This window comes from Phallusia mammillata, chromosome 4 (assembly GCF_965637545.1).
Source record: "Phallusia mammillata chromosome 4, kaPhaMamm4.hap1.1, whole genome shotgun sequence".
Taxonomy (NCBI): domain Eukaryota; kingdom Metazoa; phylum Chordata; class Ascidiacea; order Phlebobranchia; family Ascidiidae; genus Phallusia; species Phallusia mammillata.
Window position 1 is genome coordinate 14947521 of NC_137255.1, and position 14144 is coordinate 14961664.

The 14144-nt window shown below is 37.3% G+C and overlaps 1 protein-coding gene across 1 annotated transcript in view; it reads right to left on the bottom strand.

Annotated features, from left to right (window-relative positions):
• Positions 1–1857: 1857 nt before the first annotated feature.
• LOC145223194 (uncharacterized) overlaps positions 1858–14144 on the bottom strand; it is a 30016-nt gene continuing 17729 nt past the window's right edge. The window contains exons 19-25 of the mRNA XM_080089566.1: positions 9545–9671; positions 7798–7912; positions 6792–6878; positions 6150–6324; positions 4817–4942; positions 4378–4448; positions 1858–2949 (exon numbers count right to left, since the gene is read on the bottom strand). Coding sequence (XP_079945692.1) covers positions 2854–2949; positions 4378–4448; positions 4817–4942; positions 6150–6324; positions 6792–6878; positions 7798–7912; positions 9545–9671 — 797 coding nt within the window. The 3' untranslated portion in view covers positions 1858–2853. The remainder of the gene's footprint in view (positions 2950–4377; positions 4449–4816; positions 4943–6149; positions 6325–6791; positions 6879–7797; positions 7913–9544; positions 9672–14144) is intronic.

The window sequence follows — 14144 nt, forward strand, 5'->3', positions numbered from 1 at the left end:
ATATACTGTTTAAGTAAGAATACATAGATAATAAAAGTTGCAAAATGTTTTTGACTGTAAAATACAGCATAGTTCCTTCGGTAACGATATGTCATTAGATCTAAGCTTCTAGAGAAAGTCTAGAGAAAAGTTGTAAAAATAAAAGTACAGTACTGCTAGTGCTATGTGCAAAAAAAAGTTAAACTTCGTTCCATTTGTAGCGCCTGCGCGAATACAAAAAAAATACACAGATTTGGGCACAAACTTACAACTGCAGTTTTTCTAGGCAGTGTTCTATCTTGTAAACATTATGTAACACTTTTTTGTTGGCGAATAACCTAACAACCAATACGACATGGTTTCCAAAGCCAACACTTATTTTACTATCTGCTGTTCTCCATTATTCAACAAGCCGTACAGACACACTTCGGAGGTTTCTACTGCACTTTCACGCCTCTTTGTGGAGCATTGTATTTAAACAAAGCTCTGTGCTGATTTCTATCATGAAAACCCTTTGGATAAAATCCAGAAATGAATTTTCATTTTACTTTAAGTAACGTGACATTTTTATGATAAAGGAAATGTACTTGGTAGTTTAGGCCAATATTTTTGTGGGTTTAGGGTGGAATTTTAACTCGTTCGCCAAACGTTAACTCAACTCAACTCAACAACTCAACTCAACTTTGACAGAGTTCCTGAAACAAATAGGTTAGGTTAACTTTTAAAATCATTGGGTTAAGTGTGTTTCTTTACAGTGAATTTGTTAAAAAAATTACAGTGCATTTGTTACAGTGTTTTTAGAGTGCTTTTTACAGAGCATTTGTTACAGTGCATTTGTAATAGTCACATGTACATTCTCCATGCATTGACACTTTCAGCTTGAAGAGCAAGTCATTTCTGACTTTTGTTTAACCAACAAGCGGCGCTGTTGAGCAGGTTGCTTACGCACCAACCATAGATTCATTTCGGCGCAACCACCTTGACTGAAATATGTAGCCCAACTACATTCTAAACACAACACATATGACACATAAGCTGTAGTTCAACACATAAGCTGTAGTTCAAGTTTTACTTTAAGAGTCCCCTTCCCACACCCAAAGCGTTGTATAGAATTTAAACTTATTTTAACTCGACATGGGCTGCATACACATGAGGAGTGTTTTTGACGACAAGGGTTATAATTTAATTATGTAAAACACCTAAAAATGGTCAACTTTCCAACCGACACGGCATTGTTGCCATACTGTTCTTATTTCTGTAATTTGTCCATATATTGGCACAAAATGCAATAGGCTCTCGCTAGGAGAGGTGCACTAATTTTGCTGTTGAAATTTTTGGGGACAATGTAAAGTTATGAATAAATTGTTTTAGTTGCAGATTTACACTTATTTGTACAAAAAATGCTTATTTCTACAGTAAAATTACAAATTGTTTACCGTCGTCTTTATTTTAAGTTAAAGATCGATGTCTTTAGGTTCAGCTAACACACAGCATTGATCGTTACTTAAAAACCGGTTCGAGGATTGACATTTACCGCATATTTGGTTTAGATTCATAACAATAGAGGAGTTGGGCACATAGAGACAAAACAAGTGGCCAGGTTACCCGACCAAAATGTTTGGAAAAGGCGTAGCGTGGTTACGACAAATTTTACCACAAAGGCAATTTATCTCTAACCTTTCAGTCTATCGCTTAGTTGCGACAGCTTTTGAAAACACAAACGGTAGCTAAGCAAAATTATTTTTGTCTGAGTAACTGTAAATTTTTAGCGGCGAAGTTGACAATGATTTTATCGCTGATTAAAAACAAAAACCTTTTCAAAGTCCTCTATTTATTGACAGCTTCGGTGATCCAAAAAATGACATTAAAAAAGAATCATTTCCGATATCACAACGATTTATTTCACTTCAAATGCAAGCTTCAGATGAAAAGTTTACAAAGTCAATCGAGAATTACATATAGGCTAGTAGGCTAATAGGTAGATAACTAATTTCAGGAGCAATTTGTGGAATGGAGTAAGTGAAGAATAAACGTACAGAATATGTGTTACAAGCACGTTCTACGTTTAAAATCAGCAAATAGTATGTTACCACTCGAAGTAGACTATTTTTCAGACAAATTATGTTAAACCACAAACGTATGACATTTATTATGGTAAAAAAGCGGTAAAATACAATATAATCATGCAATACCACTTGGGAGCGTTTATCACGCCAGGAGTCGTCACATATTACATCAAATGACGTCACACTTACGGTCGAGTTAAATTTGAACAAAGTTTTCCATATGATTTTGGAATGCAACACACACGCACGAAAAAACAGGCAACCGCTGAAAACCTTCTATAAAATTATCAAAGTTAAAAAACAAAGAAAACCCTTTAACCTTGTTCAAGTACATTGTCAGCACCCGAACCAATCCACTATGCAGAAAGTTGGGACGGACCGAGATACATTGCACAGGTATATCACTCTTTCCAAAAATTTATACAGGTTGTAGAGATAAATATATTAAGGTTTCATAAAAATATGCTTTATTGTTTCGCAACTTCGGCCAATTTGAATAGAATCTAAAGGTAACTGAGTTTTCCCGCGCATAAACATACGAAATACATGTAAGAATAATTCGTCTACTAAAAATGGTTGCTAACAGTTAGCTGGGCGTTAGTTATAAAACTGAATAACTTTTTTTTTCAGTGACGTCTACGTTAAAATGTGTTATCACGCATATATATACATAACAAACAATATATACATATACATTCATAAAAATTGCATGATAGGGCGCATAACGAGTGTGATTTGTTCTTGAGCATAGCAGTTCGGTGTGAATACTGCTATGCAAATTCCAACATTGCTACACGACTGCTGTCACTTAATCCATTTGCCCGATTGCGGCTAAAAATGCAAGGACGAAAGCCAGGTTGCCAAATGAATACAGAATAAGCACAAAGTACTTGACGGTTGCTCCCTGCAAGAGAAAAATATTTGTGTTAATTCTCAATTAAAAGGTATGCAAAAACATTAAGCTTGTACGCAGCGAGTTATTTTCTGAGCTTCATTTCGATAAGTTTCGTTCTATCTAACAGTCGTAAAAAATCTTTAGTGCGTCGACGTTAAAGATACAAATACAAACTATTTTGGCCACGTTTAATGGCATATGTTTTGGACGGGCCCATCCACTAAAAGCCATAGGAAAAAACTAACGCCATGTTTTTGGCATGTCAGTGCGTATCTCCTGACAGAATGCGGAAGCTTACAGGGTCAAATCGCGACAAAGGAAAAAGGCAAACATAGTTCACAACCTGTTGTATGAATGTTTTCAGAATTTTTTCACAGGACAAACAAAGGTAAAACAGGTTTACCACGGTGTTAAACAACGTTTGTACAACAAACCGCCCGTTTCATTCCCAGAACGTTCAGTTAACAATGACAAGTCAAAGGGCACTTGAAAGGCCTTGGCGTTGAAAGGACCTTGTCTATTGACCTTTTGACGTATATTTGACGCGTGACGGCATGCAAGGTAAGGCGGAAAGATTCGATTTCCTTGTCGTCATAATGACTTGACATTAAACTCAGCCAATGACAATCAAGTATGGTCACAGAAATTATAATCAGGAAACACGCGTGTCAGCTTATATGCCTAAAAGCTGAATCATTTCATAAGCGTCACATTCAAACCTTGGACGAAGTTTAAAAACTTACTTCCTGAAGTTATCAATAAATTTTAGCTTCATCAGAATGATATAGAAAATGGAAGGTTTTTTAACGTAACTTAACCGCACTTTGTACATATCGGTGCGTGGGTAATACTTAGCAGATAAATTTGAAGTATACTTTGGAAAATAAGCCAGCATGTCGGTATACAACATTTCTACATTTGCTGCTAACGTATAATATTTGGGGAATTAAAACCAATAACAGTTTTGCAACTTTTTTGCCAAAAAACATGGAAGAATGAAGTTATAATTGTTTGCATTTTTACCAGAGTATACTTAAATCTATGGATTGTGCACATGGGTACAATGGTCACTCGCAATTTTGAAACGCAATTATCCGAACACACACGGCATTTTCCTGGCTCTAGTGTATTTAAATATTGCAGTAAGTATAACTGACTTGTTTGTCTTTGTTAAGTGCGTAAACATATGACAGACGGCAGTCGACAGTCTTTGGTATAATGGGTGAAAGCCAAGCCATGACGGATTGCGCGAAAAACACACCTGTCATATTATTAATATCAAAAGCAGGATGAGTGCCAACTGGCGTTTCTGTTATGTCAGAACGGGCTAAATATACCTCAATCAATGATGGCATTTCGCTGATAACCTTTCTTAAATGCACTGCTAGAAGTTTTTCAAAATCTGATCGCAAAAGTATGTATATTATAATGTCTCACCTTTGGTGCCATATTCTCTTTGGATTCATCATCCATTGGCATATCATCAGATGGCTTTTTCTTCTTGTAACCTTTAAAAAGTCAAACAAAATACGTCAGAAGATGTCCTATAAACGCCGAGATTTGGTTGTTGTCGCACCGTGGCTCGTTTCAACAGATTACCTACATGAAACCCCTTCAAGTGCTCGAAATGTGCAATGAGACGAGGACTTTGTGGTTTTTGGTCAGGCAATGTACCAACCAAGTCACCAGATCAGTTTTTAAAGGTGCCTTGAACTTTTTGTTTTGTCCAACTCACATAAATTCACTGTATTTGCTTGGGAGCATATACGGTCTTTTTAGTTACTAACATGCTATAGCATAAAGCGATTAAAAATACTGTCAAAAACCAAGAGCCCAATTGACACATGATAAACAATAGTATAACTATTTATCTTACTATCAATGTGTCCGTAAATTGCCGAAAGGATTTCCAGAATAATCTCAAAGACAACGTGGTAACAGACAAATCCCACCAAAGCCCAGGTGTCCCATTCGGGAAGATCAAGAGCTGTTAGATCGACACCTGAAATCACAAAAGCAACAGTTTGAAACAAAAGTCGCAAAATTACTTGTCATGATGGAGTTGTTATCAGGTTGGATTCTGTCACGGCGAGAGTGACTAGCACGATTTCGTGAAACAACGTGAAAGGTTGACAAAACGTCATGGAGCTTCTGTAGCCTGTGTTAGGATTTCCAACGCCCAGGCTATGCATATTGAGTGGGTGGGTGATACGCTTGGGCTGCGGCATCCGCAAGTCAACACAATCATACGTGGTTTGGGTTCCTTTATGATCGAAGTATATTTTGATTGCGGCACGAATACACAAACCAACTCCACTAACCAGCTGCTGGCAACATCCGTAAGTACCTAGCATCTTTGGTATACGAAGTACAGATACTTTTAAAAATTGCGTATATTTTCGTAGCTCTTGTCTACCATTTCATCTCACAGACTTTTTTGGAAACAAATTAATTGTCCAATTTTCTATTCATTATCTAAGATGTTACCGGCATATATTGTGAAAGCTTGTGTACTGCTTTTCGAATTTTATTGGTAACAGTTTTGAATGAATACAAAACAATTGAAAAACAATGGTCTGCTCTGGGATTACTTGAAAACCAACAGGGAAAATGGGAATACGTTTTAATCTGATGACTATTAACTGTTGGATTTTAAACGCATTAGTCATTGAGTACTATCAAACTCATATAGCCGCGATAGACAAATTAAAATCACTCGTAATTATGCGACAAAGCCTCATCCAAACCCATGCTACAGTGCAGCATTTGTAATTTCTTAGCATGAAAAAGCCAGACATGTCGGTGTAAAACAGAAAAACCGACAACTGTCTGGGCTTGTATGGCGTAATTTTCCAACGTAATGCGCGGAAATATTGCTATCGACTTTGCATTTCTGCATACACCGGAAAAGAGCTGACTTGGTACTAATGGCATAGCTTGCTGCAGTGCCTTTTACCGAGCATTTCAAACGTGATTTTCAAACCATGTTTGAAAGGACGCTTAACTATTGAGAGGCCCACAAAAAAGCACACTATTGTGTTTGTTCCAGTTCGTCAAATGCAGATACTTAACTAAGACCACAAAAAATCAAACGAAGAAAATCAACCATTGACTAATTGTACCGAACAATGTAATACGACTGGGTCCAAAACTAAATTATACGCCATTATAGTGATAGTTTCACTGGCGTTAAAATATAAATTACATACCAAGGAAGATAGCTGTGATGGCAAGAATACGTGCAGCGGATCCAACAAACCAATGGCCCCAGTTGAAAATCCATCGTCTTGGGGTACCCGGATGTGGACGGAATAAAGCCATTATCGGGTTGGCTATGGCAAGGATGGTCACAACAATACCGATGATAGGGTGGGCCCCAGCGTTCTGCAAAATACAAGTGTAGTAGTTTGGTAAAAACGTATCAGACAGCATAACAGAACATATCAAGCATGATATGTAATACAAAAACTTTCGTGTCATGCATTTTTGTGCGTGTTTTAAATTTGAGATCTTTTCCCCCGGCATTTTTCCTTTTTTCTCTAATACAAGACTGGTTTTAAACATTTTACTTGTTTTGGAAAATTGCTAAATATAAAGTTTTGTCAAGTATATGCAAATTTAGCTTGTACTGTATGGTGATCAGTTCAGTAGCCACGGCTAAACATAGGTCATTTCTTGTCAAAACAATCGTATCAAACACAGTGCAGACGTCATACGTATTTTGGGAAGCGTAGGTGATCAGTTGCGGAAATTAGCGTCCTTACGAACCTTCAACGCAATTGCTCCAAAACAATTCTGGTCATTTTTAAGGTCCAATGTTTCGTGTGAAATGTAAATGAACAATGACTCACCGAGCTGAAACCTTCAACGCTGGAGAAAATAAGGATGAAAGCCAGAAGGGTTGCAACAACGGCTGTAATCATCAGACCACGGTGAATCTGAAAACATAAGTTATTTTGGTGTAACAAACCAAAATTTTATTTTATTTTTCACAGCAGACATGGCGTATACCACGCTTACGCCTATGTTGCTTGCCTGTAACTACAGCAAACATCAAAAAGAATTCATCTGACCACAGTGAAAGGACATAGTATTTATGAGGCAAAGGCAATAACAATACCGACCCTGTAATTTAAGCCAGACGCCTAAGCTCGTACCATTACTTCAACCTAGGTAGGGACGCTGGTGGAAGTGGCCTAAAGGTCAGGTATTAAGTCGATAATGACTGGTCCGCATCGCCCAAAGGCATCTGCACAATCGTAGGTACCTCATATACTAACTTCTTACGAGGTATAAAACTGTGCTTTTACAGAAATCTTCCTGAATCAACGTGCGCTCAATACAGATGATTCAAGTTGCGGATAAAATTCTTGCTTAGAACTGAGGATGCCATTATATCGGCGAAATTGATATTATTTACAATACATTGCAACACGAAAAACACAGATTGATTTAGGTGTACTGAAAGCTTCAGTTTACTAAGTTCTTACGAGGTAATGTGTAAACACAATGCAGTTATGTTCCATGCACGTATTTAACTGGTTGTTTCAAAATGAACAATGGAAACTTCTGTTGGGTTTTAAAGAGAAAAATAATTCAAAGAAAAACAACACTCTACCGTGATGTGGCCCAAAGCTGAAATTACAGGGTGCATGTAAGTCATAAAACACTATGGATCCAAAATTCAAACAATCACTTCATTCGCATGTATATTTTCGAAATATAATCATTAGTAAATTCACGGTTGCCCGCTAACTTATCAGACAAACAACAAAGTGGCGTATCCAAAGCGGAAAAGTGGGCCGTAGAAATACCCGTAAAGGATGTACACCTACGTACAAAGGAAATCGCACAAACCTGAAACCAAACTTTGGTGCTGAAGCATGTACTGTCGTGCCACATAGGTTTGAAATGACGAGCAATGAGAATTCCAATGCTTGCACAAGTCAGCCACGCCAAAATCATCAATGACCTGTTAAAACACAGCAGTATAATTTTAATGTTCGGTGACTTAAACCAGTTGCATGAAATAGGAAGTTAGAAATGGACGAGAAACCGCCCGACAGCCAGGTTTGTTTCTGTTTCAAATGAAATAATGGTTTTCGTTTAAATGTAGAAAGGTATTTTGCCGTTTTAAACAACTCTATGCTCCAGCATATCAAAAGCAAACATAAAAAAATGCCACAATATTACTCTTGTACTCAAAATTGTCGCAAACTTTTAGCGCGTATTTTGGTGCGAAATTAAATATGCCAAGGAATGAAATATTATCTTGCATGGCCCAAAAATAACAAATAGACTGTACAACAGCAGCCTCACACAAAGCAAACAAAGGCGGTTTCCTGCAAAGGAAACGAAAACACGCAATGAAAGGCAAAGTAGTCAATAGAAAACCTACAAACAGCTTAAACAAAGGTCCACAATACCAGTGTTGTCGCTTAGCAAATGCGTCAGAGGCATTCAAACGAAGCATATTAATATGAACTCAGAAAGCTTTCGCTGGATTGAACGTAAGCTCTGGCCTAAATTGTAAACCCTGGTCACGCTTCGTTAGTTTAAAAAGCATCTATTACTTTTCTAAGCCCGTAAAATTGTTGTGGCTTGTTGTATGTCGTTATTAGAAGACGCGACTAATTTACAAACGCAGTTTCACCCACTAGCATGGTATGAGCACTGGAGCGAAATAGTGTCTTGTTTACAACTAAATTCCAAACAATTTTGGGTGTACAGCATTAGGTTTACGCAGGTGGAAAACAACCAAAAACGTGATTTTTTGCAAGTCATTCTGAACCATTGTCTCATGATCGATCACACGCATCAGTTACGTGTATGCTTTAAAGTGGCGTGATTTGGTTGGGAAAAGGGTTGATTACACTGTTAACCGACATATAAACTTTACGACGTGAAACCAAAACAAACATCAAACAATTTTACAAGTTATTGATTGAGCGGTGTGAATTGCCGGCAATGCGTTACTTGAACAGTCATGTAACAATTGTTTAAATATAGGTGTTTATTAATCACTACACCACTAGTGTGGCGTGATAGAATTCGGGATGTGCCGCAAAATACGCGATTCACATAGCATATGACAACATTAGAGTAGCACGAGAACGCTGGAACTCCATTTTGTTCCAGTTTTTTTTTTCAAAAGCAGTTCCACTCAACATATTAAATTTGAAATTCAATCAATCTATTTTTCGTGTTGCTAAACTAAAAAAAGTGTGCCACAAAAAAAGTTGTTTAGTTTGATGCAAGCTTATAGATATTGGGATAACTGTTCCTATAAGACGAAATTTAAGGTTTGGTCTTAATGGGTTAACGGCGAAAGGTTACTGATTAACATAACCTGTTGATATATAGTTTACGACACAAACCCAACTAAAAAACCTAATTGATCCCAAGCTGATCGACATGTACATGTTTAGTGTACAGCTATCAATAAAAACCAGACTTTAAACCGGCACATTTTTTTACTTTTATCTATCAAACATTAACTCCGGTCGACTCCTGCGCCTTAACCTCAAACAATTTCCTACCTGCAAGATTGATACTGTTTTTAATGCAATTGTCATTAGTCAAAAATATAGAAATTCGAACTTACGCATGGGCTTTCACCATGTTACGTTTGTGAGTCGAAACACCAGCACCTCCCAAGTTTTCAGGCGGAGCAGTGAAATTGAGGCCAGTGTCGGACTGATAGCGATTTGTTTGATGGTACCCAATGTTTTCTGTAAAAACAACAACTAGTATGAGTAGGGCATTAACACTATTTCAAAGGCTCGATTATAAGAAAGGTATACCAGAGCTTAACACTAAATTTTACTGAAAGCTCAATAACGTTATAACAGAGAAACAATCTTTAATATACCTCCAGCCATAGGCCCTGTTGCCATCAACACGAAATAATGATTGGTTAAAAAGTTGAAAGTTTTATCGCCGCGTGCCGCTGGTTTCGTGACGCTTGCATCTCTTTTGAAAGTGCAACTTAGAACTCCGCCGTCCACAGTATTAGTTGGCTCGCTTACACCAAGCTGCACAACAAAGTTTGTACTTCAGTTGGGATTTTCTTTATTACAAAAAGTAATCAACAAAACTGCAAACAACGATTTAAAATGTCGAAACTCTAAATTTTAATTTTTTTGATCAGTGATAACAAAGCTTCATTTGAACCTTGAACCCTTATGAAATATAAAAGTTTTTTGAATATTACAATCTACCAGTTGGTTTGGCAACAGTGGAGGTTGGCTTCGCGCAGCTTGAATGGCCCCAGATACAAGAGCTGACGAAGTACAATAGTACAGGTCGTCACTTTCCATTAGCTTGTCGTCAGAAAATGCCACGGCAACATAACTACCACTCGTTGCTCCCACTAATTCGAAGTTAAAGTTGTTAGCGGCGGCATCCTGCAAGTATAAAGTGTAAACCCCCCTTAAAAAAGATATAAAACACAAAAACATTTTTTCAACAAATCGTATTAATTTAAAATGCGCAACCTTCTGAAATATTTTAAAAACAAAAACTATATGTGAACAATGAAAAGTATGGATTTATATTTGGTGTCAGGTAATTGTCGCAGAGGAGAGCAAATGAAACGGATGTTGTCAGCATGCTTCCGCTTGGTCAATACGTACGTTCGCGTGCGCCGGGCGGCCACCAAGAATCCGTCAACACAAAGAGATTGCGTGCTGCCGTTCGAAAATCGTGCGATCCCGGCAAAACGCATAATTTACAGGGCAGCTCGAGCGTATCGCAGCGACTCGACATTAAACGCACCGAACGCTTAACGTGTCGCCCATGAGAAGGAAAAGCTACTTCCGAAAGATCATCCGCCGCCCGTACAACATGTTTGTCTATTTGTTGGTCGATGGCGAACGATGCCTGGTAGCTCGCGATGTCGTGCGAAGGCGTTTGCCCAGCGGGAAGAAATGTTTTTGGCCCGTTTTACCTGATTTTACGTCACTGGTGGTCGAAACGAACTCGCATGGGGAATGTGAACCCGAGGGTTTTACCCCCGCACAAATTAGCTAAAGCAATTTGAATACATTTAATATAGGACGCTTTATGTTTTTTTTTGCTTTTCGATTTCGATATTCGATTTGTGGCCATAACGTTTAGGTTAGTAAGTAAAAGCCTAATGTCACTAAATTGCACTTTTACTTAATACAAACATTTAGGAGTCAGAAATAATCTAGTCTCATTTCAACAATCAATATGAAACAAAAATAAAGTTGCTTACGTAGATCCAGGAAGCAAAAAGACATCCAGAGGTTCCTGCTGTACAATCCGTTGGAGATCTGAAACAGGTTTTCGTGGTCCCACAACCTTCATCAAAGTCGCTTGAACTCGATACAGTAGGTGTGGTCGTTCTATTAAAAAATTCAAAAGTTGTATTTGTGTATTACTTCGCATTAATGTGAAAAATGCCTTCACAACATTTTCTGCAAAACGTTTCATGTTGCAAGAACGTAAAAAAGAAATTCTAAATTGAATGCTATTTGCTCGTAAAATTTATTCCCAAGTGTATGTTTATTAAAAACGTATTTTCAAATTTAGTAACTTATTTAAAAAAACAGCGATTGTCAATAATTACGTTCCAGATTCAGCGACAAAAATTACTTTCTTTAAACAAATTACGAGGATGGTATGTCACGAACATTTCAGTGTATCAAAGCTACAACTTACGTGGCGGTCGTTGTTGTTGTGGCGCCGGCGGTGGTGGTCGCTGCTGGATCTGCCATAAAATCTATCTGGTTCGTGGTGGACTCGCGAGCTGGTGCTGGTCCATGATACTCTAGGGCACCTCCTAATAATATGTGAAATTACAATTACAAATCATATCTTCACATTGTAAAAGAAACAAACAATTTATACCAGTATATGCACCCCTGGCAACCAGAACGTTGAAGGGTGTTGTTTCCAAATCAAACGTGAAATCGGCTCCCGTGGAAATTGTTTTCGTAATGGAAGCAGGTCTTTGAAAGACGCATTCTGCCACACCACTAAGTGTCTGTGCAGTTACATGAACGATCCCTGCCTGAAAAGCATCAAACAATGTTATTTAATAGCCAAGTTTGGGAGAAAACCTTAATTTATTTGTGCAACGTATCAAAACGGCAAGTTCATATTGCAATAAAAGAGGATGTGTTCAAGCCGGTGTATGGCGTTTGGGGAGTCAATCCAATAAGTTAAAATGTTGTGTATTATAATTCGTGATGCCATCACTAAAGTTTTGCCCGCAAGGTAACCGACGCGTCTGAGATTCGTACACAGTCTTTTTAAATTTGGCTAGTGTAGCGGTTTGACCAACAAATGCAGTTTTGTTTTGCAGAATGGCATCCTTTACGACAACATATTTTCTATACCTGAAGAGTCGCTTCAGGAGTTGGCGGACTTCGTTCATCTCGTATTGTGCCTGATTTAATTTCATCTGCGCCTGTGCAGTAATACAACTCAGCGTCCCGCATCACCGTGGAAGTCGCGAAGGCAACACCAACATACTGATTATTGTTGCCAGTGCTTCCAGTCAACTCCATATTGAAGACATTTGTAGACGAGTCCTATATTATAAAAAGTTATGAAAACACTTATTGTCAGTAGAACAAGCAATATTGGACGAAAAAAGTTTGATGTCATCCCTATAATTTATTACTGTTTAAAATTTATCGCACAGTTATGACAACACTAATTGTAGTTTTATAGTCCGAACAAAAATGCTATAATGTTGTTTTGTGCCGAATTTCAGGTAAGGAACGTTTTGCTGTGTCATGATTACTTTTAAAGCCGGCGTTCAGACAAGGCGCGGAGGCCTGTCGGGAAGGGCTATTAATAACGTAACGTAATCATGCTTCAACTGATTTGCCTGTGGCGTGAGTCGCCTAACACTGGAGCTGGAAACGAAGAATTTATAGTTTGGATATCAAGTAGTGATGACGATTTGATTACGTTATCTTACTGTATATTTTATCAGCTATTTTTCACTCCTAATGGAAGGTTGATGTTTCAACCAGTTTTATTGACAGAGTTCAATAAACCCATGTTTGGAATGAAATTTTTTGCAGAAATACACATTCTAAATCACAAAATTAACTGCAATTTTTAAAATATAAATAAGATTAACTCTGCGTGGATCAAACGTAAGTTCAAAAATGATTTAATTTTAACCAATGCTGAAGTCTGAGAACCTTTTTACTTTTTAAAACCACTAGAAGTTGATTTAATGCCAGAAAGTACACGTAATTCTGGAGAGGTGCAGTATATTTCTAAAAATTCAACTAATTTGACATATTGTTCATTTAAAAAAATGCTTTATATTTCCAAAAAATATCTTACCCAAACATAAGAGAAGAAAATGCATGTAGAATCAGTTGGAGAACAGCCAGTCGGAAAGTATAGACAATTTTTGGTACTGCCACATCCTGATGTATCTATTGCCACTACAGCTTGCAAAAAGGAAAAGATGACTACACATTTCAGGGCATCCATTATTTAAATTCGTTTGCCAAAACAACCTTGTAGGAAAAAGCAATATGCTCAAATGTTGTCAACAAAAGTAAACATAGTCTGTTTTTTGACCAAAATATTCAAATGTGAATGTTACACCACCACAAATACCAATGAAAATCGAAAATTTAATTTGAACAAAAATAAAATGACAGCGAAAGATTACTGAAATTACATGACAAGTATTTGTGACACTTATTCTCATTCATCTGGGCAAGATATTACATTATTAAGGCCAAATAATTGATATATGGCACAGCAGCCTAAAATACCATAACTGTTACATCTGGTTAAACACTTTACATTTTCCTGATATGCCAGCTAACACGACAGGTAATTTCAACAAATTTTATTAAATAATATGTTAGTAAACCACAAACCACGAAGAATGGAATTTGGTTTAAAAACTAACTGATAACATTTTTTAAAACTCAATAACTTTGTTAGTTAGTGGCAATTTACCACTCTTGGAAATAAGTAAACTAAGGGTAAGATTTTTTTGTCATAACGTTTGGTTAGTAATGACATGCGCGTGCTTAAAGAGCAGTAATTAAGTCCATGGACCAAATGAATATTTTAGCAAACCCCCCCTGCACTCTGCTTGCTGCAAAGCTGTCAAAACTCGGTTCCCAGCAAATTTAGTTACAAAAGCAAACAACAACCAGAAAACAAAGGGCCTTTCTTAAATAAATCATAAATTT